Source organism: Arachis stenosperma, chromosome 9, assembly GCF_014773155.1.
Source record: "Arachis stenosperma cultivar V10309 chromosome 9, arast.V10309.gnm1.PFL2, whole genome shotgun sequence".
NCBI classification, from domain to species: domain Eukaryota; kingdom Viridiplantae; phylum Streptophyta; class Magnoliopsida; order Fabales; family Fabaceae; genus Arachis; species Arachis stenosperma.
This window is the reverse complement of record NC_080385.1, coordinates 87,378,032-87,403,696: the sequence shown is the minus strand read 5'-3', so window position 1 is coordinate 87,403,696 and position 25,665 is coordinate 87,378,032. Positions and strand designations below refer to the sequence as shown.

Here is a 25,665-nt window from a genome sequence, read left to right as displayed (position 1 = left end):
AAACACAGCCGTAACGAAGGTTAAGACACACTTTTCTATCAAAAACATCAATTTACATGTCCATTTATTTCAGTCTGTAATGTAGCCTCTAATGCAGCAGGTACCTACGCATCTTTCTACTGATGGATGGCACCTTAATATTTATGTTATCATTAGTGATCGATGATGATGTTGAATCTTCAGCTTGGTATCAAATATGTGTCACAGAATTTAATTTGATCGAACTTCAACCATTTATGTTTGTGTCAATCACGAAATTTAATTAAATAGAAAAATTACATCTAAATCTAAATATTTAGACACAGCACAAATTTAGAAATATTATTATAGAGCTAATAATATATATATAATATTAAAATAAAATTTATACAAATAAATTATATAATATAAGATATATTATAAAAATATATTTATAAAGAATATATTTTGAAATATAAAAATATGTGTGTTCTTTTTATTAATGAAATGGAATACGTCAATTTTTCATATCATAAAATTCATCGATAATAAAATTTGTGTCAAATCTTTTAACGATCTTTTTTTAATGTAAATCAAAAGATAATTTGTAAAAAATTTATCTTTCATTTTATTTTCGAGTCTATTTTTCGTAATATTTATAGCTGAAAAATATCTCTCAGTTGTAGCAGTTAAAACAGAAAGCAGAGTTAATACCAAATGAGTCAACCCATCAAATGATACGTTATTAAAGACTTTTCTATCTTCATTAATCCTTGACATAACTCGTAAATTATATATGCACAAGTTACTTAATTCAATATGATTAGGAACATCAAGTTTATAATATTAAACTTATATTTTAATGTGAAATTTTTCTTAGTCACTGAACTCATTTAAATAAAATCATTCTACTATTTAATAACTTATTTTTTAAATATTAAAGATTATTAATATTTGAATTGCACTTTTATTTATATCAGACTAAATACTAAATATATTTTTTAAATAAAAAATAAAATTATATAATATATAATAATTTTATATATTTAATAACTTATTATTATTATTTTAAAAAATCTGGGAAGCTAAGGCCTCCCCTTACGTCCCTATTTAGATATATACGATATTTTTTTTTAAATATTACAGAAATATTGATATTTCGGTGTATGATTTTAGCCATTGATCTCAAACTATATAATGTATAATTTTAATCATAAATATATTTTATTTTGATATTAATAACTAAAATTATTAATACACCAATATTCTTAAATTACTCAAAATGTTTTCTATACAATATATGTTTTTTATTTATTTAATTTCTTGGGTACGCTTTAAATGTTTAGATTTGGGAAAGGCTCTCCCCAATCTTGAGTCGTGAAGAAGTTCATTGACTAATGACCACTATATATGTACGAAGATATAACTAAACACCATTATTAGCCAATAGCGAACATAAAGAATTCGGTTAAACAACTATGTTGATAACTTGATATACACTACATATTTTAGGTTAGAGTTAGACAATGTTTGTTCACGATATTTTGTTATTTATAAAATTATACACCATTTTTTCTTAAAATTTAAGTTTTATATATATATATATATATATATATATATATGATTATATGACGATACACTATATATTTACATTTTTCATAAAATATAACAATATTGGTGGTTTTCCTTATAAATACTAGTATATTAATAGGTATTAATATACTTATTAATATATCTTTTTATAAATTAAAAGTGAATAATAATAATAATAATAATAATAATAATAATAATAATAATAATAATAATAATAATAAGTTTGAGATACAATGATAATAAATATATTACACAAATTAAAAAGTACACGGTTCAATTCCAGGAGTTAACGACATTTTTGTATAGAAGAGAATTTTTGAGAAAGAAAATTTTTATACCAACTCTGATCTCTTTCTTTCTCTCTCTTATTCCTACTATATATATATATATATATATATATATATATATATATATATATATTAGTCTCTATAATTTTACTAATTTATAATTAGATTTTTAATTATATATATTAGATAAAAAATTGTAATTAAAATTTTACTAGTTATTATAAGGTTTAATTATTCTATTGGTCTCTATAGTTTTTTCAAATTTTTAATTAGGTCCCTATACTTTTTTTCCTTTCAATTAGGTCCTTAAACCAATTTTTTTTTGTTTTAATTAGGTCCCTCTTAACAACAAATATTACAAAAACCGTTAAAAAAAAGTAAATTTACCATTATACCCATAATTATTCTTTACGAATTGAATAATCTATTCTCAAGTTCTAATTCTCTTCGCCTTTCCTCTTCTTTCTCCTCCACTGTTTTCCTCATACCTTGTGAACATGGATACAAACCAACTATCTTTAGAAATCTCTAACTAACAAGCAAAGCGAGAAAAACATAAGAATATTGTCTACATCGTTCACAAGCTCAAACAGAAATATGCACCTCCATGAGTGAAATTAGTATGTATAGTTAAAAGCTCAAAATCACCCAACAGATAGTAAAAAGTAGCTCAAATAACTCAAAAGTCAGATTTAACTTTTTAGAATGAAATTACTTGTTGTAGTAGAAGTTTCAAGAACTAAAAACATTGAAAAATATGTACTACAAATTTTAGTAATTCCATAAACACAACATCAATCTGATTACAAAATCATCGTCAGTTATGCTTACAAAACCATCTGATTATAAAATAATATCAATCTTGGAAGAAAATCCAGCTTGAGCCTCGTCAACAGCATTATCCAAAATTTCATAAAACTAAGATACACTCTGATTCAGTCAGTGAAAACATGAAATTCAATTTTGAAATTAGATGAAAGGGGGAATGGAGGAAGCAAAAACGACGGGAAATTGGAGGAATTCTATAGGGTGAGGCAACATTGGAGAATGTAGAAACGACGGTGGTGGCTACCGGTGGCAGGAACGACAAAAACAAAGTCAACGACCACGACAGAGGCATACCGGAGTCGGCAACGGCAGCAGCGGCTTCGCAGGCATCGGAGGCAGTGGAAATGACTTCATCGGTGGCAGCAATGGCGGTCGAGGATGAACGACAGCTTCCAAAACCATGGAGGAGGACATCTACGACAAGCAGAAGGATGGATAGAGTGCACGAAGAGATCTTGAGAAATCATGTTTAGCTTTGGAAATGGGGGATTCAGAGAGAGAGAGAGAGAGAGAGAGATAAAGAGAAAGGGTGGAGAGGGCTATATTGTCATTTTGAAAAAAGAAAAGGATTATTTTATAAATTCGATAGTATCTTTAATTTTGGAACAGAATATTCTATTAATCTAAACGGTTTTATCACGGTAGGAACTTAATTAAAAAATTTAAATTAATTCAAGGATCTAATTAAAAGGAAAAAAATATAGGGATTTAATTGAAAATTTGACAAAACTATAGGAACCAACAGAATAATTAAACCTTATTATAAAATATTCCATAATTTATTCTATATTAAATACAAAAATCATTATTATAAAAAAATTATATTTCTTTAAAAAATAATTAAAAATACCTGATTCAAAACTTTTATTTAATATAAAAACTCAATCACAAAACTTTTAAATTAATAAAATCTAAAAGAGACTCTTACTTAAAAGACATATTAAAAATAAAATTATTTATATTATCTTCTCCTATTAACTTAAATTTTTAGGAAACTAATACCATAATCATTAGTAGTGATTAGTGGTCTTACTAAAATATTTGGATTGGTGAAATTCTAGTTTTTCAAAAGTAATTTATTATTAAAGCTAGCTAGCTAGTGTTTTAAAAGTAATTTCTCAAAGGCTATATATTAGCTATGTCTAATCAAATAAAAAAGAAATAAATTTTAATAAACACAAATTATAAAAATTATATTTGATAAAATACCTTTTAATATTTAAAATAATTTTAATAAATAAAAATGCAATAAAAAATAAGAATAAATATTAGATATTCATTAATATAAGATTATAATATTAGATAAACTTGTTAAATTTGCAAATCACAAACTAATGTGAAAAAGTATCCGTGAACATCTTCACAGATGCTATCAAAATGAAGATGTTTTCAAAAGCACACATAATTTTTTAAAATTAAAAGTGCAAGTACATAATTTTTTTATCAAATACAAAAATGAAGTATTAGTATTTTTCAAAGTATATATAAGCATATTTTTTAAAATTTTTATCAAATCGAACCTTGATTAAGAAGTTATTAATTAATTATTTGAAGATAGAAAAAGAGAAAGAACTTGTTTGAGTGTCATTAATTTATTAAAAAATAATTTTATTTTTTAAATGTATTTGACAAATTTTTAATAATAAATATAAAAATACTAAAAAATTCAAAAATATCTTTTAAAATACTACCATTTTTATATTTTTAAAAAAATCTTTTTACTTGAATAAATGTATCTTTCAACTAATAAATAAATAAAAAATATTTTATATTATTATATACAAACATAATTATTAAACAAAAAGATTTTTCATATGAAATATTTAAATATTAAATTACTTTTACTTTTTTAATTTTTTTAAAAAAGATCACTTAAAAAACATTTTCTTAAAAACTCATCTAATAAATATGTCTAAAGTGTGAAAGAGGAAAAGAGATTAAAAGGAATGGTTGATTATTATTTTTTATATATATATTGTGTGTTTGGGTATTGTTGTTGTGCCCACCACCTAGTGCTTTTAATCCTTCTTAATCGAGATTATCTCGGGCAAACTGTGATTGTTTCTCAAACCTGTATTTGATTATGACTATTAATTATTACTGTCAACATTGTCGCTTTACTTTGATTATGACTATTAATTAATTAAAAAGGTACTTCATCATGCATTCTTGTACAACAAATGTACAAAAATGTACATAACTACACAATTATTCCTCCACAATCCACATTATAATATAAATTAGTAATTAACGGAAATATTTAGTAAAAAAATTAGTTAAAAACTATTTTATTTAATATTTATTAATTGTGGTTAGAATTGATAAATATCAAATAAAATAAATTTAGACTGTTTTTTTCATCCTAACATTATCAATAATTAATGAAGCCTAAGTTATCTTTTTAATGTTAGAACAAATTTTTTTTTCCCACGAAATTTTATCATTACGTTCGTACAGTTTATTTCTAATATATATATTTTCAATCTGTTAATACCAAATATTGCTAAAATTATGTCATTAAATAAAGTTATTTGCTATTGTAAGAATTATTAATTTCTATAATTTTGTTAATACAAGTTGACGGTGAACTTTGGTTAATAATAATAATACATCAAATTACGCTATATTTCTTAGGCAACATCTGTTACAAAGAATAAAAATAAGAAATTGAAATTTAAGTAAATTACATAAACAATTTTATATGGGATAATATTATATTTTTACACTTATTTTATACAAATTAAAAGAGAGTACTTTGCAAAATAACTTCCATGGTTATTTCTATAATGAATTAGTAATAACATATACATTTAATTTGTCGATAGTATTTCTGGCTCGTACTCTTTTTTATTGTTATAAATTAGTAGAATATTATTCTAATATTTACATTTAAATGAAGTCTTAATTTAGTTTTTAAAATTTAAAATATCTTTTTTTGTCTAAAATATTTCAAATGAACCAAATGTTATCACAATATTAAATCCAAAAGAAATACTTAGCATTCTTATTAACGGAGTGACAACGTAATTAATTAGTTAAATAAGTATGAATTAATCTCTACATATAAGTGATTTTGTTATATAAGTCTTACAAGTCTTTTAATTGATATTACGCTCAAACGCGTTTGTCATGCACATACATTTCACGCGTCTCTAACAGATTTTTAATTTTTGAAAGGATTTTGTTTCCTTTTTCGAATTTCTTGCCTTCTCTTTCTCTTTCTTCATTTACGTGTTTTTCTCTCTCTATTCTCTTTTTTGTTATTCTCGATTTTCATTGATTTTTGACATCAAGTTCCAAAATCGTTTTTGAAGATAATGGATAATTCAACTTCAGATTGTCAGATGAACTAGTGCGTGAACTTTACCTGTGAAATTTGCTATTAATTCTTCCTTGTTTGAATTGAATCTAATGTACTAGTTCTGATTAGAATTAATATAATCTTGTCCAATTTATCTCAGACGTTCGGGTGTAGATCAGGAATATTTTGGTGTATTTTTATAAAGTTTGGGTGTATTTACAATTTATGACTTTTCATCTGACAGAGGGTGAATTGTCTTATTCTTTTAGTTGAATTGTTTTAGTTTCTATTTAGTTATGATCCATGAATCTGGTTTTTGTTATTTTTTATGATGGTTTTATAGTTGTATTTGCATTCTATAGTTTATGCTTGTTTTAGTATGGTGTATTTTGGGTGTATTTTGTAGCCCTTTTGTGGTGTATTTTGGGTGTGTTTTGCAGCCCTTGCTGACTTTGGTGGCTGATTTTAGTGTACACGTAACATAACTCATTTTCGTATCTGCAGCAAATTTGGGTGTAAAAACGAAGATATTTGGGTGTAAAACGAAGATATTTGGGTGTATTTTTATTCTGATGAGTTCTGCATAATTCAGAACTCTTTCTCTTCCTCCTCCTCATCTTCTGCTGCTTCTTCTTCTTCATCTTCTTATTTCATATTCTCATAATTCTTTTTTGGAGAAAAAAATCAAACAAAGAAGCAAAAAATACATAATGTTGCAAAATTAAAAGAAGAAGGAGGAGAAACACGACGATGACGATGAAACACGCGAAGAAAAAGATGGAGAAACACAAAGAAAGAGGAGAAGAAGAAAGAAGAAGAGGAAGAGGAGGAGAAACGCGAAAAAAAATGACAGTTGTGGTTTTCATCGAAGAAGAAGAAGAATAGTCGTTTATAATGGTGAGTAGCGCGCTTTAGAAATAGGAAGTGGTTGAGTAACGTGTATGTATTTACTCTTGAATGTGGGAGTGTAATGCGCGTATGTTTTATTGGACTTATACCAACTTGTAAAATTTGTAAGTTAAAAAAACTTGCATGTGTAGCATACCTGAATAAGTATTATCAACTTATCTATTGTTAGTTCACCTATTATCACTATTTGGCTATTGTCAATTTACTTATGCATTAAGTAAATTATAATATCTTCCAACATAAATATTATTAGCATTTTCTCTTATTTCTAAAATTAAAAACATTAAAATTCATACATATTAAAATTGAAATTACTTACTTAATAATATCTTTACTAGACACGCATTCACGATACGAAATATTTCATTCATATTTAAGGGTCTAATAATATATATTTAGGTTATTTAAAACCTTTAAAGTTAAAAATAAGATATGTTAAATGTCAAAAATAAACTGAAAATCAATTTAAATTAATCGAGTGATCAATTGTCTTATTTTTCAAAAGAGATAACTGAAAGAGAAATAAAGAGGGAAAAGAGAGAATAGAGAAAAATGTTGTAATATCGTTAGTATTTGACGCTACCAATCTTTAAAATTGATGAATATGCTTTTATAGCTGCTGTTGATCTTATACTTGAGCGCAAAGATGACGGAGGGAGAATGAGAGGAAAAGAAGCCGCTGTGAATAGTGTTATTGAAAAAATGAGAAGAAAGAATAAAGATTTAAGTTTTAAAGTACTAATCTATCATATCCTATTCTATCCTACCCAAGTCCACAAATTTAGCAGTGCGAGGTGGCAATTTTTTTTTTTTAATTTTGGCGGGTTTAAAATCTCAGCATAACCCACTTTTTGTTAGCAATTTTGGCAGGTTGACTTGATATATTCATCTTGCTTTATCATTCCTATAGTAGATCGTTTAAATAGAGCTCAGATCCACAGTAAATTAGTCTTTAACCTACTAAATTAGAAATATCATAAAAAAATTAAAGAAATAAAATTGAGACTAAGATTCAAACATAAGAGCTAAAATATTATTTTATTGTTTTATAACTATAGAATTTAACTCACATATGTCTTAAAGCTAAATATTAAGTTTAGCATTTTTTTAACAAAATTAAAGTTTTTAATATAATTGTTGTACATTTATCAAAGTAAAATATTTAAAAATTTTACTGTAATAACCTTCACATGTTTTTTAAGAATAATAAAAACAGGTAAAAATATATATTAACTAAATCTATGATTATATATTATAGTAAATTCCATATATGAAATATCTAAGATGAAATTAAAGAAAAAATATTATAAATATTAAGTGTAAATAATATATTTACAAATATCATTCTTATGACTTTTTTTCTTCAAAAAAATAATATTAATATTATTTTGCATCTATGAATATTAAAAAAAAAACAAATTATTACTATTATTTTCTAAAATTCTAAGGATTTTATTTTATTTATATCAAATGGGTAATAATTATTGATGTTTTTTTAATAAGAAAATAAAGTTCTCATTCATAAAAAAAGCCAAATGGTATTTATAGATTATAGCAAAAATATAAAATTTATATCTAACAAAGAAAATAATTATTCTCTATGTTGAAGTATTAATTGATAGGAGACGTAAAATTCGATTTCAAAAAATTTTAATGGACAGAAAGAGAAACAAATTTGGTGGAACTCACATACAGTTGTCTTTATGTGAAGCTGCTAATAATTGAGAACCGTTAGATGATCTGACATGTTTGACTAAATTATTATCTAATGGCTCTCGACTTTCAACTTCACAAAAAGATAATTACACGTTAGTGTTCACTAAAAATCTAACTCTCTTGCATTTCTAAGCCCTTCTCAATTCAACCTCAATACATGAACAACATTGCCATTGTTATGCTTAACCAGAATCCCGTTTATAAAAATTTAATTTTTAGCTGCTTTCTCGTAATCTAAATACTAAAAGATTCAACTTTTTTTACATCTGCTGCATGGAATTAAATCCTTGTATTTTGCAAGATAATCAATGCTTCACTTTCAAGAAGGGAGCTTTTCTCAAAAGACTAATCATTTGCTTGTCTCATTAGAAATCCCGTCGACAATTAATGGAGGTGTGACCCAAACTGGTCAACAAACCGGCAGAAGCTCGCCGATTGTGGCATCGACTTCAGGTGCAACACAATGGGCAGAAAGGCGGCTAGATCTACTAATGAAATAGAGGCGGTGAAACCAAGGCTTTCCCTCCCTCTCCATGGGTAAATTGGCTATGGTGCCTAGGAGTGGGTAAGAGCGGATCGAGTCCATATCTACTACAAAAAAAAATACTGGGTGCTGCCGGATTTACCGTTGTATTTAACATTGCAAAGCAGTGGCAGATTTATTAGTGATAACCATGTCGAATTTGTAAGGTTTTTTAATGACCGACAAATTCTATTTTTTGACGATAAATCCGCTAGTAATTTTTGGAGGAAAAATAGATTAAATTGGCGTGTCCTTTACCGTCGGATTTACCGTCGAATTAATTCGATGGTAACTCAATTTAATGAAATGATGCGTTTTGGTGACCTTCAATGGTGTATCGACAGAATTTTTCGATAGTAAATCCGACGGTAAATATGGCGTAAATTAAAATCCTCACCACCATAACCATCATTCCCCTCTCTCTCTCTCTCTCTCTCTCTCTCTCTCTCTCTCTAATACCAGTTGCCTGCCGCTGAGGCCACTGCCGTCGCCACCCCATCTCCGTTAACCCCCATTGCCGATGCCTCCTTTTTCTCCTTCTTTCCCTCTCTCTCAAAGCCGCTGCAGTCCTTTCCTCCTTCTCCTTTCACCCTTCTCAGCCCATAACCTCCAGCTCCCTACTTCGGCAGCCCACGGCTGCCACCTCTAGTGCTGGTAACAACCCGATGCCGTCTCCTTCCTCCCTCCTTTTTCATTACTTTCTACACCCTACATTCAAGGTTCTTTGTTTGAATTCTTTTTTCAAATCCTGCTAGTTAGTTTTAGTTCAATAGATTGGTTTATTAAAATCATCCTTAACGTTACAAAACATTATAAAATCATTTTTTTGTCCATAAACAATATTTTTCAGGCAATTTTATTCTTAAACAAAAATAAAAAATATTAAAAAAAAATAAATCCCACCCCACCCCTTACCCCCACCCTCCCACCTAAAACTGAAAAACAAAAAAAGAAAACAAAAGACACAGAATAAAAGAAGAGAGAAACTCTCACCCTCTCACCTAAAACAGAAAAACAAAAAAAGAAAACAAAAGATACAGAATAAAAGAAGAGAGAAATTGAGAGGAAGAAGAAAGAAAAGGAAAGGAAGAAGAGGGAGGTGACAGCGGGAAAAAGTGCGGCCATCGCCATCGCCATCGCCGTCGCTGGTGTCGTGACTAGAGAGAGAGAGAGAGAGAGAGAGAGAGAGAGAGAGAGAGAGAGAGAGAGAGAGAGAGAGAGAGAGAGAGAGAGAGAGAGGAGGTGACGGCAGGGAAGAGTGACGGCGAAGAGCTGCTCTGTCGATGTCGATCTCCATCACCATCGTCGAGCTTCTGGTGGTGAGGGACTCTGCTCTTCCCCCTCGCTCGATCTGTCCTCTCTTCAGCCACAACTACAACGGCGACAACAGTAGATTTCTGTGCCGTCGCTTCTTCCTCCTCTTTCCTTCAACCGCGATGGCGACGGACGACAGCAACACCACCCCTCTTCTCTTAGTTTTCCTCTTCTCCATTTTTTCTCTCTTCTCTCTTCTCTCTTCTCTCTTTTCTGCGTTCTCTTTCTTGCGTTTGAAGGATTGGAATTTTGAATTTTCTATCTTGAAATTTGAATATGGTATTGTTGTTAATTGATTTTTGAATCTGAATATATTATTGTTGTTGATTCTGTATTAGCTTTGTTTGATTTTTTTTGAAATTAAAAAAATAGTTGGTGTTGTTGTGATGGATTTTTGAATCTAAATATATTGTTCTTGTTGATTTTGTGTTGGCTTTGTTTGATTTTTTTGAAATTAAAAAAAAAATAGTTGGTTGTTGTTGTTGAAGATTTGAGTGGAGAGAGTGGAGTAAGGAGGAGGCTGAGGTAAACAGTGGAGTGAGGAGGGTAAAGGGAAAAGATGATGATGAAGGGCATTTTAGTCTAAAATTTTAAAAAATGATGATTTTATAACGTTTTGTAACCTTAAGAATAATTTTAATAATAAAAAAGGTTGGAGACAAATTTGATTTTCACCTCAGACTTTAGGGACGAAAAAAATATTTAATCCTAATTAAAATTTGTGAAAAATTTATTTGTCAAAGTTTTAAAAGATCAAAAATTTATTTATTCTTTTTTAAGAATTTATTTTAAATTTAAACGAAAATCAAACAGAAAAATTAAATAAAAAAAGAACAGCAGAAAATAAAATATGTAAGGAAAGGAAGTTTTATTATTTTTTTCTTTTGCATGTTTGTGCAGATATTGCTCCATTTTTAATCGTTTTTTTCCTTATTTAGGCATATCTATAACACCCAAATCTCATAATCTTATCTGTGTGATACTGTTATCATGTATGACAATTATTTCAGACTGTCTTCCCTTTTTCTTCCTATTTTTCCCTCACATTTTTAATATTTTATTAAGGTAGGTTGACAATTCTTATTAGTAGCATTTTTTTAATATTATTTATTTATTAGTAGTATTATTTGAGTTTAACGTCACTTTGTTGTGACTCCACTATCACAATTTAACGCCGTCAATGGGTGGATCGCACGACGACATGCGGATAAGAATGGTTTCAGTTAAACAAAAAATAAAACCGCCGTTAAAAAAGAACCCGAAAAACCGTTCTATAAATATAACCAGAAAACCAACGAAGAAAAACACATCAGAGAAAGGGGAAACAGGGAAAAAAAAAACGGATTTTGATAACATCCCCTAAAGCAAGCGAATATTGATACATAAAGTTTGGATTTTGTTTGTATTTGGCACCATCACAGTTCACCGCAACAAAACAAAACACAAGAAGAAGCAACACAGCCACAAAGAGAGAGAAAGAGAAGAAAGAGAATAAGAAGAAGGAGAAGGAGAAGGAAGAGGAGAAGAGTCCTTCACTTCTTTTGAGATCTTGTGAGATCAAGTCCACAACTTTGAGCCAGGTTTCTCTCTTTGATTTTTCTTTTTTGTCATTTTTTTATTATTGCAATGTAGGTGTTTGATCTTTTGCCTCAACCAGCTTATTTAGCATTTTTAGCTATGTGCTAATTTGGAGATCTCTGATATTTTCATTTATCTTTTTCTTCTGTGTTTGTTTTTATGATTTTTGATATCAGCATGTTTTGATCTCTTCTGAGTTCAGATTCGTTGTTTCTTTTTCCTATTTTTTTTTTGTTTTTTGTGCTTACCAAACAGTGCTAGCTTCAGGGAACCCACCTTCTTTTAAGGGTATAAGCGCCAAATTTTAGTCTTTTTTTTTTCCTTCTCTTATTTTTAGTTCAAAATTTTGGTGTGTGGGTAGTGGGTCAAAAGGGGAATTCAATCTTGCTAGTGCTTTTGCTTTTTGCACATTCTTTCTCTTTTTTGCCATATTCTGTGAGTTCACAAATTTTGACCTGTTTATGCTATTTTTGTGGTTGATTTTTTTTTCTTTTTTGGGTTGTGGGTTTAGGATAGCTTCCCCTTGATCTTAACAAGGTTAAATTTTGAGCTTTTTCTTTTGATTCAAGTGTTTTCTGGAGCTCAATAAAATGTTGGATTTTGTTGTATGAATTAAGCCTTTTGAATCTCTATTTATATTCCATCTAAACGTTAGTTTTTTTTTATACACTTTATTATTCTACATTATACGTGTAGATGTTTTTTCTATTTCTCTGCTTTTATATTTAGATAATGTTGATGTGGTTTCTTAATTTTTATTGGCTCCTTATGTGAAATTTTTTGGCGATTTAAGAACTGCAGTTATTCTGTAGAATCTTAGCTTCAAGTGGCCCTTTTACCCTTTTCTCTTTCTCTTGGTTTGCGTCATAACAGATTCAGACCTAAAGTTTATTCTTTCTCTAAGAATAGAAAAATCAGTTCAAGGGTTATTTCATGGTTGTTGACTGATTGCTTAAATGGCTAAAATCACACAAAATAAAAATAAACTTCTGTTAACTGAAGTTGGATTTTTTTTCTTTGGACTGGGTAGTCCCTGGATCTGTGAAGACTCTTATCTTACCCCATTTTTTTTATTCTTCCTTTCATTTTCCCCATCAGTAAGTTTAGTCGGTCTACTATGGAGGAAAGCTCACCGATTGCAATGATAGTTTTTATTTTCCCTTTAACAATACTTGAATACAGGTCCACCTAGTGGGATATAGTTTTGTTGTGTTGTTGTTCTTGTGGTGCTCAAATATGAGACATTGTTTAAGAGGAACAAGTGTCAAATTAGCTGTTTCTAAATTGGTTTAGAAGGTGTTGTACTAGATTGAACCAAAAGTTAAGAAGTTTTATTTCTTTTATAGCAAATAGCAATCTATATTTTTTCTCCATGATTTCTTATTTTTTCAAGCTAATAATCATGCACATTCATGCAGTATCATGGGGAGAGAAGTTTCAGGAATACAATTTGTCGACAAGAAGCCAAATGGTGTTTCACCATCTTCAGACGGCAGTACAAATGACAAAGTGCGCATTGCCCCTAGAATCTCAATATCTAAGGTTCAAGCAAAGGATAATGGGGTAAAAGAACATACTGAAGCTAATTCTTTTGATCAGAAATATCATGAGAAGGATGTTTTGAATGCTAATGCCACAAATGGAGATGTTGACTTGCCTGAGGAGATTGAAAAGTCTGAAATACAGACGACTGGTGAGAACAAAATGTCAATCCCACCTACTGCAAAGCTATCAGATCTGGACAATGAAAAGCATGGATCCTACACGGATATTGTTGAAACTGAAGCTGCCTCAAATGGTTTGAATTCACCACCAAATGCTAACACCATGCACTCGCCTGTCTCATCAAAGAATTCGCAGGTAATCAAAATGGTTAATGGTCTTGCTTGTTGTGCCATTGCTTTTTGAAATTGACGTTTGAACCACATAAATAGGTAAATATTATGAGAACAACCTAGTGGTGCATGAAGACATTAGAGAGTAAAACAACTAGAATATTATTTTTTTACTACATTCTTGTTTTGGAAGTGGTGTCTTTCTCTGACTAAATTTATTTTCCTTTCTTTTGCCATTTAAACACATAACCTCATTAACCAAATTACCAAATCCAAATGGTGATAACTTATTGCCACTGATTAAACAATTGGATGCATACATAGGCTAAGGAGATATTAGGTTTAATATGCACTATATTAATTTCAAATTCAACCAATCTTCAGAATCACATAATATTATGCCAGCTAAATTCATAATGGGATTTTGTATGGAAATGTTCCTCAATAGGTTTAGATTTTATGTTAACAGACTTTCTATTTATATGCTTTGTTTGCAGACCCAATAAAAAAATGTTATTATTGTGTGTGTGTGTGTGTGGTCACTGACATTAAAAAATGTTTCCTTCTCTTCTCAGACAAATTCAACATTTTCATCAATTAAGCCCTTGCCACATGATCATAAGAAGTATCACGATGATGAAGACAATTGGTCTATTGCTTCCTCGTATCCTCTAAACTAGATCATTTGGTGATTTTTTATTTTTACTTTTCTGATTATAGCAAGTTAAGATATTATAAATAAGGTCCTTAGAATCTGCCGCACTTCTTTTTTTTTTTTTAATTTAAATAAGAAACTATTTGGATTTTTGTACCTGGTAAATAGTCGGTTTTAGCTGCATATGACTTGACATGGCTGTAATTCTGTTGTTTGTTCCCTAACCACAAGCATTAGTGTTATATCAATGCGCACTGCTAGATCTAAGGTGACTGTTGGTTCTGCACCTACATTTAGAAGCTCGCAGCGTGCAGAGAAACGGAGGGAGGTATTGATTTGCCATCAAGTTAATTCTGATGTAATATTAGTGAAACAGATGGAATTCCAAGTTAATGTTATGATTTTAATTTTTCCTATCCAGTTTTATATGAAGTTGGAGGAGAAGCAGCGAGCTCTTCAAGAAGAAAAAAGCCAGTATGAGGCAAGGCTAAAGGTACACTGGTCTTTACTTTTTTCACTTTGTTATTTTGTTTTCATTTCTCTCTGCTTTTTTTTAACACTCTTCTTTTCTTCTCTTACTAGGAAATTCTTATCCTTTGACCCTTTTCTTTTGCCCATGCTAGATACATGGATCGTTTAATGTTACTGTTTCCATGTTATGTTTTGTATGTTAACTGATTAAATAACTTCGATTCTGTTTAATAATCTCTAATAGGAAGAGCAAGAAGCAGCAATCAAGCAGTTGAGGAAGAACTTGGTGATTAAGGCAAATCCAGTTCCAAGTTTCTATTATGAGGGGCCTCCACCTAAGACTGAACTCAAGAAGGTATTCTTCGTTCTTTTGCGCATGTTGTTCCCTACCTTTCAGGATGAATAAGAAACTGCCACTAAAAATATCTGATATATCATGCAAAATTGCATTGGAGCATAAATATTTAAATTTGGTTATGTTGTTCTTCGTACTATCTTGTATAATCATTTGAGACAGACAACAAAAATACGAAATTTCTTTGTTACTTAGGGTCTGGTTGCTAGTTTTGATTATGGGTGGGAGGAAGAAAGGGGGAAGGGACTGGCTACCGTTCTTTTTTGTCTCTTTCCGTCCAAAATTAAACTCACTTACCCTTACAAATTCCTTTTCTGATCTTTCCAATCAGAAGAGAAAAAAAGGCTAAATTTGTAAATATCCTATTGATAAAAATTTATCTATTCTGTTCCCTTTGACGGCAGCTGCCTCTGACTCGCCCGAAGTCACCGAAACTGAACCGCAGAAGGAGCTTTGGTGATGCTGTGAATTCATCCCCTGAAGTATGCAGTCGAGGAGCACGCCACAGCACAGGAAGTCACATGAAAGCTGGAACGAACAGCCCTCTCACTCCAAAGACCAAGGATCAACACATTCGCCACAACAGCTTCGGTGCAAGCAAAGCCAAAGAAAGATCAAAAGTGGTCAAGGAAAAGGCAACACCAGCAGCAGCAACAGCTCCCCCCAAGGTTACCCCCGAGCCGGCAGTGACAGCTCCGCCTAAGATCATCTCTGAGCAGGCAAATGCCGACATATCGGTCCAATCATGATGATGAGCTTCAAAAGGGTTTCAACTGACCACCCAGTTGAGAGGAAAATAGCCTTCATTTTCCTTGGTAGAGATGTTTGCAAAGAGATGTGGTCCTATTTTCTTTTCATCCGGACTGACTGATTTCTTTTTTGTGGTTTGTTTTAACTTGCTGTTGTATATGTTTTGTAAGTTATATTGGTACACACGCATCATCATCATGCCATATATAATGATAGAGTTATTGATGTCATTATGTCTGTACCAAAATGTTGATTATGTTCCCCAGACTAGTCCCCGGGAGAAACGTTACATTAAATATAATATATCTTTGTGTAGGGCTAGATTTAGGGATGTTATTATACGGTTTTAGTATTTTATTATCTGGGTGCCAAATCATGTGTCCTGGTGGGTGTATAACAGAAGCTGTTTAAGGGGAGGGGAATTTATTGTATGGATCATGTAATTTTTGTCAAAAAATATGGACTTTTTCCTCTTTTGTTTTCATAATTGACTTGCATTTTGTTGACATTCTTTTTGTTTAAATTTCATTGGGATGTATGTCTTTGAATTGAAAAACTTTTAAATATTGTTTTTATATCTTTTAGTGGGTGTTTGTTTCAAGAAATTTTAATGTATTTTTGAAAATTGTCAACTATATTCGTTTGGCGTTTTAAAATTTAATTATAATGCATTGTCATGCAAACTGCAAAGTAGTTTTATATGCAAACTGCAAAGTAGTTTTATATGTACAATCATATGATGTTCTATTAGTAAATAATTTTTTTTACATAAATTATGTGAATGCTAATCCAAAAAAATGGATATTGATTGTACGACTATGTAAAATATTTTATATGTCAATATATCAAAATTAAATGAATAAAAGCTAAAGTATAAAATCACTGTTATATCCTATGATACACGGACACGAGACACGACACGGGATACGCCGACACGCAAATTTTAAAATTTTATACGACACGGGGACACGCATACATATAAAATATAAAGTATCTTTTAGATAAATCGTAATGATATTTTGATATTTTATTGATATTAAAATATAAATTAATTTTTTTATTATTTTTAATGTCTTATTTTAATTATATCAAGTATTTAAAATATTTTAATTATAATAAATAATAATATATACTATATCTAAATTTATTCTAAAAATATATTTTAAGAATAAGACTGGACACGCTGATACATGATGGTATTTATGTGTGTTCAAATGTGTCCGGAGAAAAATTTTTTATTTTTTATTAAGACACGGTTTGGACACAGCAGACACGCGTGTCGGACAAGTGTCAGTGAGTGTCGTGTCTAAAATGTGTCCGACATGTGGACACGGCAACTTAACGAAGTGTCCGTACTTCATAGGTTATATCCTTTAATTATTATATTGCTTGTCAAAGTTTCATCGTTTTATTGATATTAAGATTATTTATTTATTTTAGAAATTAAAAATCTATTTTAAAAGATATATATAATAAAACAAATGTATCTAATTTATTAGTGAGAATACAAAAATTACTTTCCTACCATTTGTAGCACTAAAGAAAAGTGTTTTTTTTTTTAATTCTTAAATAATATTTTTGGGCATAATATTCCGGAGAATATAATTTCTTAGAACTTATTTCACGTTCACTAACATATTTAGAAAACTCTTTCGGGAGAGTATCGATTTTTAAAAAAATAATTTGTTGTCAGAGGTAATAAAAAAAGTAGCAGATTATAGGTTTTAATTTTTTTTATTTTGTTTCTCTTTTTGTAAAAAGAATATATGTATCCTTTTAAAAAAAAATAATTAACCTCATTAGTAAGTTATATTTAAATAAATAATATAAAATATAATAAAATAAAAATTAAAACTTATTTAGCTAACAGGAAAGACACTATTCTTTACTTGACAAAAAGTGTTTAATATAAAAATAACACTTTTTTTTTTGTTTTGGTGGCATCATTGATTAGTAACTATGAAATACGAATATTTTGCTGAGTTGTTATGTTCACGTATCAAATATATTTTGAACACGATACTTATCGACATGTGTATTTGTTGTGTCCAATCGTGTCTTAATAAAAAATAAAATATTATTCTTTGGATACACTTGGAGACATCTAAATACTATCACGTGTCCAACCTTATTCTTAATATATATTCTTAAAATGAATTTAGAAAAATATATATTATTATTTTACTAAAATAAAAAATATTTTAAATACTTTATATCATTAAATAAAGACATTAAAAATAGTTAAACAATTATTTTATATTTTAATATCAATAAAATATCAAAATATTTTTGTAATATATATATATATATATATATATATATATATATATATATATATATATGTCGTGTTGTATATCCGTGCATTATAGATGATAAGGACGACCACACTTTTTTCTTGAATTTAAATTGTGACTTCCTTTTTGGGATAAGCAAAGTAGTAAATAGAAAAACTGACAAGTGTCAACCAATAACAGCAACTCCATCTTGTCAGGAGCGTTTCAAAATAGATCGTTGGCACCAACTAACCTTTGTCAGCATTTCAGCATGAGTTTATATATATCGAAAAGAAAATCTGTTTTACCAATGAAATACGCAGTTTACCAACTACCAACTATGATACACATACATATGTTTTGTAAAAAATCTGTTTCTTTCTTTGCAGTGCAGATGGAAATAACACGCGCTATTCTCAGTCGGTTGAAACCAACACGTGTTTTATCTCTCTCTCTCAAAATTTTTCGATTCGACCGTCTTCTACCCAAATTAAAAAATTCGAAGTGGTAACTACCAAAATGAATCTCGTAAATATGTCTGTGTATGTCTCTCTCAAACTATACTCTGATTTTTACTCCATTTTCATGTTCATCGAACCTGAGTCTCCATCGTTCTTCCATTTTTTCCATTTTCACTCATTCACTTCCATTTTACATCGTTTCTCCCGTTCTGACATTCTCTACCGATTTGTCATCCCTCGAAGAGTCTCCAAGTTACTCCCCAGTTACCGACGATTGGAGGAAGGGATAGAGTTCAGGCTTTTTTACCTAAATGCGCATTTAAAAAACATTAATTCCCAAAATGCGCATGGCTGGAAATCTTTCTGTAAATACGCATTGCCATTTTGTGGCCTCTGCCTGTGAAATGGAAATGAACTCCATTTCAATTATGGTGCCCACGAAATGGGCATTCCATGTCATGCTAACCACACATGAAATGGATATCCCATTTCCATGAAGGCAGCAGCGAAATGGAAGGAGGAACTCACGGCAGGCATCAGCGAAATGGGTGTACGGCTGAGTTAAGAATCCATGTCTCCTGTACTGCCCACGAAATGTCACAAATTTGTGTGTACTGCACACGAATTGGGACAACGGCTAGGCTTTAAAAATCCTTCGCCAGCAGAAGTAAACCCACATTTCTCACTCTCACTTCTTCTACCCTTCTTTCTTCTCCGAAAATTCCACTCTCATAGGAGCTACTTTCACTAATTTTTGGGTGTCATAATGGCATCTGAATATATTTATGTGGTCATATATCCCAATGGTGAAATTTCGTATACTGGTGAGAGAGTGACCTTTATGTGTGACGACCCACTTTGGATAATGATTTCTCCACAGTCGTGTCTGCAACAACTTAAAAATATGATTTTGATGAACACTGGGCTGATTGGAAAAAAAGAGATCAGTACGCTCATTAACAGGATGCCCGTTGCTGTAGCTAATTCGTTTACATATCAGAAGATGCATATTAAATCTGACCAGCATGTGTCGATGATGTTTTCATATCATCGTAGCATCGGAAGCATCTATTCGATGGAACTTTGCGTGAAGCTCCAAGATGTGAGGGGCCGCTCATCTAGTTCGAATAACGTGGAGGAAATGCGAAATTTCGGTGCTGGTGAAGGCATTCCATTTTTGGACATAGGTAGGGGTCGTAGTCCGTCCTTTAATGCCTTCGTGGCCCCCGCCAGAATACAGAAATACCTGACCGACGTCCCTTCCCGAATGTCCATGTTGCATATCCGGAAGGAATGGCCGACGGGTTGGCTGACTCATCTGAGGAAGACGAGATTGAGAATGATAGTGGAGAGGAAGCAGAGGTTGTTCCAGAAACCCAACCGGTTCAGGGCGAAAGGGTCATCCCAAGTGTTGTTGAACCGATCAATGTTGCAAGGGTTGGAGCTCTTTCCAGCGGCACCCCCGACCATTACCTGCACCTCAGTCTTGGTCCAATGAACTCGACAAATGCAGAGGACATACCCAGTAACTATGGTTTGACAGGTGAAATGGAGCTAGAGGTTGGCCTGAAATTCCTGACTAAGGATGCAGCAATGCTTGCTGTTAAGAACTACAACATACGTCGAAGTGCGAAATTTAAAGTAGTGGAGTCAGATCATACCAGGTATGTTTGTCGATGCAAACTTTTTGGTGACCAATGTTCCTGGATGGTGAGGGTTGCGAAGACGAGGGCGTCCAGATTTTGGGAAGTTCGAAAATACCAAGGGCCTCACACTTGTTTGGCGTCCGAGACTTCGCAAGATCATGCTCAACTGGATTCAAATGTCATATGCCAGCACATATTCCCCATGGTTCAAGCAGACGCAACGATTTGCATAAAAGTGTTGCAGGGGTCCGTGGAGTCGGCATATGGATACAAGGTGTCTTACAAAAAGGTTTGGCTAGCGAAGCAAAAGGCAATAGCGAGAATCTATGGAGACTGGGATGATTCTTATAACCAGTTACAGAGATACTTCAATGCGTTGCAAACCTTTGTTCCAGGTAAGTCTATCTATCGGATTGCATACTAGTTTTGTAATAGTTTTCATGCTCTTACGAATTTGCCATTTCGTCATAGGGACAATTGTTGACCTACAAATCCGACCATACTACGTGGGCAACACCCTCGATCGTGAAAACGTCATGTTTCATCAAGTATTCTGGTCATTCCCATCGTGTGTCGAGGCATTCAAGCACTGCAAACCTCTAGTTTCGGTTGATGGAACACACCTGTATGGTAAGTACACGGGTACCTTGTTGATGGGAATAGCACAGGACGGAAACAACAACATTCTTCCCATAGCTTTTGCGCTAGTGGAACGGGAGAACACAGATGCATGGTACTTCTTTCTGACCAACTTAAGGAGACATGTGGCTACGCAACTGGTGCACGAAATTGTGATCATCAATGGCGCCATCAACATGGTACGCTCAATTGCAATCTCAACTCTTTATCACAACTTCACACAACTGACCAGCAAGTGCACTGGGTCGTCCAAGTAATAAACCTTACGCAAGTAAGGATCGATCCCACGGAGATTGTTGGTATGAAGCAAGCTATGGTCATCTTGTAAATCTCAGTCAGGCGGATTCAAATGGTTATGGATGATTTATGAATAAAGAATAAAATAAAGATAGAGATACTTATGTAATTCATTGGTGAGAATTTCAGATAAGCGTATGGAGATGCTTTGTCCCTTCCGTCTCTCTGCTTTCCTACTGTCTTCATCAAATCCTTCTTACTCCTTTCCATGGCAAGCTGTATGTTGGGCATCACCGTTGTCAGTGGCTACAGTCCCGTCTTCTCAGTGAAAATGTTCAACGCGCTCTGTTACAGCACGACTAATCATCTGTAGGTTCTCAATCAGGTTGGAATAGAATCTAGTGATTCTTTTGCGTCTGTCACTAACGTCCAGCCTTCAGGAGTTTAAAGTTCGTCACAGTCATTCAATCCTTGAATCCTACTCGGAATACCACAGACAAGGTTTAGACTTTCCGGATTCTCAAGAATGCCGCCATCAATTCTAGCGTATACCACGAAGATTCTGATTAAGGAATCCAAGAGATATCCACTCGATCTAAGGTAGAACGGAGGTGGTTGTCAGGCACACGTTCATAGGTGAGAATGATGATGAGTGTCACGGATCATCACATTCATCAAGTTGAGGAACAAGTGATATCTTAGAACAAGAATAAGCCGAATTGAATAGAAGAACAATAGTAATTGCATTAATACTCGAGGTACAGCAGAGCTCCACACCTTAATCTATGGAGTGTAGAAACTCCACCGTTGAAAATACATAAGAACAAGGTCTAGGCATGGCCGAATGGCCAGCCCCCATAATCTAAGAACTAGACATCCAAAGATGATCAAAAGATCTAAAGTGATCCAAAGATGTATAATACAATAGCAAAAGGTCCTATTTGTAGAGAACTAGTAGTTTAGGGTTTACAAAGATGAGTAAATGACATAAAAATCCACTTTCGGGCCCACTTGGTGTGTGCTTGGGCTGAGCATTGAAGCTTTCATGTGTAGAGACTTTTCTTGGAGTTAAACGCCAGCTTTTGTGCCAGTTTGGACGTTTAACTCCCATTCTTGTGCCAGTTCCGGCGTTAAACGCCAGAATTCTTGAGCTGACTTGGAATGCCTGTTTGGGCCATCAAATCTCGGGCAAAGTATGGACTATTATATATTTCTGGAAAGCCTAGGATGTCTACTTTCCAACGCAATTAAGAGCGCGTCAATTAGACTTCTGTAGCTCTAGAAAATCCACTTCGAGTGTAGGGAGGTCAGAATCCAACAGCATCTGCAGTCCTTTTTCAGCCTCTGAATTAGATTTTTGCTCAGGTCCCTCAATTTCAGCCAGAAAATACCTGAAAACACAGAAAAACACACAAACTCATAGTAAAGTCCAGAAAAGTGAATTTTAACTAAAAACTAATAAAAATATAATAAAAACTAACTAAAACATACTAAAAACATACTAAAAACAATGCCAAAAAGCGTATAAATTATCTGCTCATCACAACACCAAACTTAAATTGTTGCTTGCCCCCAAGCAACTAAAAATCAAATAAGATAAAGAGAAGAGAATATGCAATGAATTCCAAAAACATCTATGAAGATCAGTATTAATTAGATGAGCGGGGCTTTTAGCTTTTTGCCTCTGAACAGTTTTGGCATCTCACTCTATCCTTTGAAATTTAGAATGATTGGCTTCTATAGGAACTCAGAATCCAAATAGTGTTATTGATTCTCCTAGTTAAGTATGATGATTCTTGAACACAGCTACTCTATGAGTCTTGGCCGTGGCCCAAGGCACTCTGTCTTCCAGTATTACCATCGGATACATACATGCCACAGACACATAACTGGGTGAACCTTTTCAGATTGTGACTCAGATTTGCTAGAGTCCCCAATTAGAGGTGTCCAGGGTTCTTAAGCACACTCTTTTTGCCTTGGATCACGACTTTATTATTTTTTTCTTTTTCTTTTTTTTCGTTTTTTTCTCTCTTTTTTTTTGTATTCACTGCTTTTTCTTGCTTCAAGAATCAATTATATGATTTTTTAGATCATCAAATAGCATTTCTCCTTTTCCATCATTCTTTCAAGAGCCAACATTCATGAACAACAAATTCAAAAGACATATGCACTGTTCAAGCATACATTCAGAAGTCAAAGTATTGCCACCACATCAAAATAATTAATCTGTTATAAAATTCAAAATTCATGCAATTCTTCTCTTTTTTAATTAAGAACATTTTTCATTTAAGAAAGGTGATGGATTCATAGGACATTCATAACTTTAATGCATAGACACTAAGACACTAATGATCATAAGACACAAACATAAATAAACATAAGCATAAAAATTCAAAAAACAGAAAAATAAAGAACAAGGAGATTAAAGAACGGGTCCACCTTAGTGATGGCGGCTTGTTCTTCCTCTTGAAGATCTTATGGAGTGCTTGAGCTCCTCAATGTCTCTTCCTTGCCTTTGTTGCTCCTCTCTCATGATTCTTTGATCTTCTCTAATTTCATGGAGGAGGATGGAATGTTCTTGGTGCTCCACCCTTAGTTGTCCCATGTTGGAACTCAATTTTCCTAGGGAGGTGTTGATTTGCTCCCAATAGTTTTGTGGAGGAAAGTGCATCCCTTGAGGCATCTCAGGGATTTCATGATGAGTGGGATCTCTTGTTTGCTCCATCCTTTTCTTAGTGATGGGCTTGTCCTCATCAATGAGGATGTCCCCCTCTATGTCAATTCCAACTGAATAACAGAGGTGACAAATGAGATGAGGAAAGGCTAACCTTGCTAAGGTAGAGGACTTGTCCGCCACCTTATAAAGTTCTTGGGCTATAACCTCATGAACTTCTACTTCCTCTCCAATCATGATGCTATGAATCATGATAGCCCGGTCTATAGTAACTTCGGACCGGTTGCTAGTGGGAATGATTGAGCGTTGGATAAACTCCAACCATCCCCTAGCCATGGGCTTGAGGTCATGCCTTCTCAGTTGAACCGGCTTCCCTCTTGAATCTCTCTTCCATTGAGCGCCCTCTTCACAAATGTCTATGAGGACTTGGTCCAACCTTTGATCAAAGTTGACCCTTCTAGTGTAAGGGTGTTCATCTCCTTGCATCATGGGCAAGTTGAATGTCAACCTTACATTTTCCGGACTAAAATCTAAGCATTTCCCCCGAACCATTGTAAGCCAATTCTTTGGGTTCGGGTTCACACTTTGATCATGGTTCTTGGTGATCCATGCATTGGCATAGAACTCTTGAACCATTAAGATTCCGACTTGTTGAATGGGGTTGGTAAGAACTTCCCAACCTCTTCTTTGAATCTCATGTCGGATCTCCGGATATTCACTCTTTTTGAGTTTGAAAGGGACCTCGGGGATCACCTTCTTCATGGCCACAACTTCATAGAAGTGGTCTTGATGCACCCTTGAGATGAATCTCTCCATCTCCCATGACTCGGAGGTGGAAGCTTTTGCCTTCCCTTTCCTCTTTCTAGAGGTTTCTACGGCCTTAGATGCCATAAATGGTTATGGAAAAACAAAAATCAATGCTTTTACCACACCAAACTTAGAAGGTTTGCTCGTTCTCGAGCAAAAGAAGAAAAAAGAGAGTAGAAGAAGAAGAAATAGAGGAGATGGAGGGGGCTTTGTGTTTCGGCTAAGGGGGAAGAAGTAGTGTTTAAGTTGTGTGGAAATGAAGGGGTGAAGATGGGTTTATATAGGGGTAGAGAGAGGGGTAGGGTTCGGTCATGTATGGGTGGGTTTGGGAGGGAAAGTGGTTTGAATTTGAATGGTAAGGTAGGTGGGGTTTTATGAAGGATGGATGTGAGTGGTGAAGAGAATGGTAGGATTTGATAGGTGAGGGGTTTTTTTTGGGGAAGAGGTGTTGAGGTGATTGGTGAATGGGTGAAGAAGAGAGAGAGAGAGTGGTGGGGTAGGTGGGGATCCTTTGGGGTCCACAGATCCTGAGGTGTCAAGGATAATTCATCCCTGCACCAAGTGGTGAGCAAAATTGCTCTTTCTGCCAATCCTGGCGTTAAATGCCGGGCTGGTGCCCATTTCTGGCATTTAATGCCAGTTTGATGCCCATTCCTGGTGTTAAACGCCAGTCTGGTGCCCCTTTCTGGCGTTAAACGCCCAGAATGATGCCACACTGGGCGTTAAACGCCTATTTGCTACCCTTACTGGCGTTTAAACGCCAGCAAGCTTTTCCTCCAGGGTGTGCTGTTTTTCTTTCTATTTTTCATTCTATTTTTGCTTTTTCAATTGATTTTGTGACTTTCCATGATCATC

At 32.8% G+C, this 25,665-nt stretch overlaps 1 protein-coding gene across 3 annotated transcripts; it reads left to right on the top strand.

Annotated features, from left to right (window-relative positions):
* Positions 1 to 11,733: 11,733 nt before the first annotated feature.
* On the top strand, positions 11,734 to 16,579 carry LOC130950461 (protein WVD2-like 2). Of its 3 annotated transcripts, none has more exons than XM_057878952.1 (7): positions 11,734 to 12,009; positions 13,426 to 13,867; positions 14,418 to 14,506; positions 14,735 to 14,825; positions 14,919 to 14,990; positions 15,213 to 15,323; positions 15,728 to 16,579. In XM_057878952.1, the coding sequence occupies exons 2-7, from the start codon at positions 13,430 to 13,432 to the stop codon at positions 16,070 to 16,072; spliced, it is 1,146 nt and encodes a 381-aa protein (XP_057734935.1). In that variant the 5' UTR covers positions 11,734 to 12,009; positions 13,426 to 13,429; the 3' UTR covers positions 16,073 to 16,579. The 3 variants fall into 3 exon arrangements, with proteins under 3 accessions (XP_057734935.1, XP_057734936.1, XP_057734937.1); XM_057878953.1 differs by lacking the exon at positions 11,734 to 12,009 and adding an exon at positions 12,418 to 12,442; XM_057878954.1 differs by lacking the exon at positions 11,734 to 12,009 and adding an exon at positions 12,521 to 12,544.
* The last annotated feature ends 9,086 nt before the right edge of the window (positions 16,580 to 25,665 follow it).

Coding starts and splice junctions, on each gene's coding strand:
- LOC130950461 (XM_057878952.1), top strand. CDS start 13,430: ATGGGGAGAGAAGTTTCAGGAATACAATTTGTCGACAAGAAGCCAAAT. Junction 13,868..14,417: donor TCTCATCAAAGAATTCGCAG/GTAATCAAAATG, acceptor TTCTCTTCTCAG/ACAAATTCAACATTTTCATC. Junction 14,826..14,918: donor GTGCAGAGAAACGGAGGGAG/GTATTGATTTGC, acceptor TTTCCTATCCAG/TTTTATATGAAGTTGGAGGA.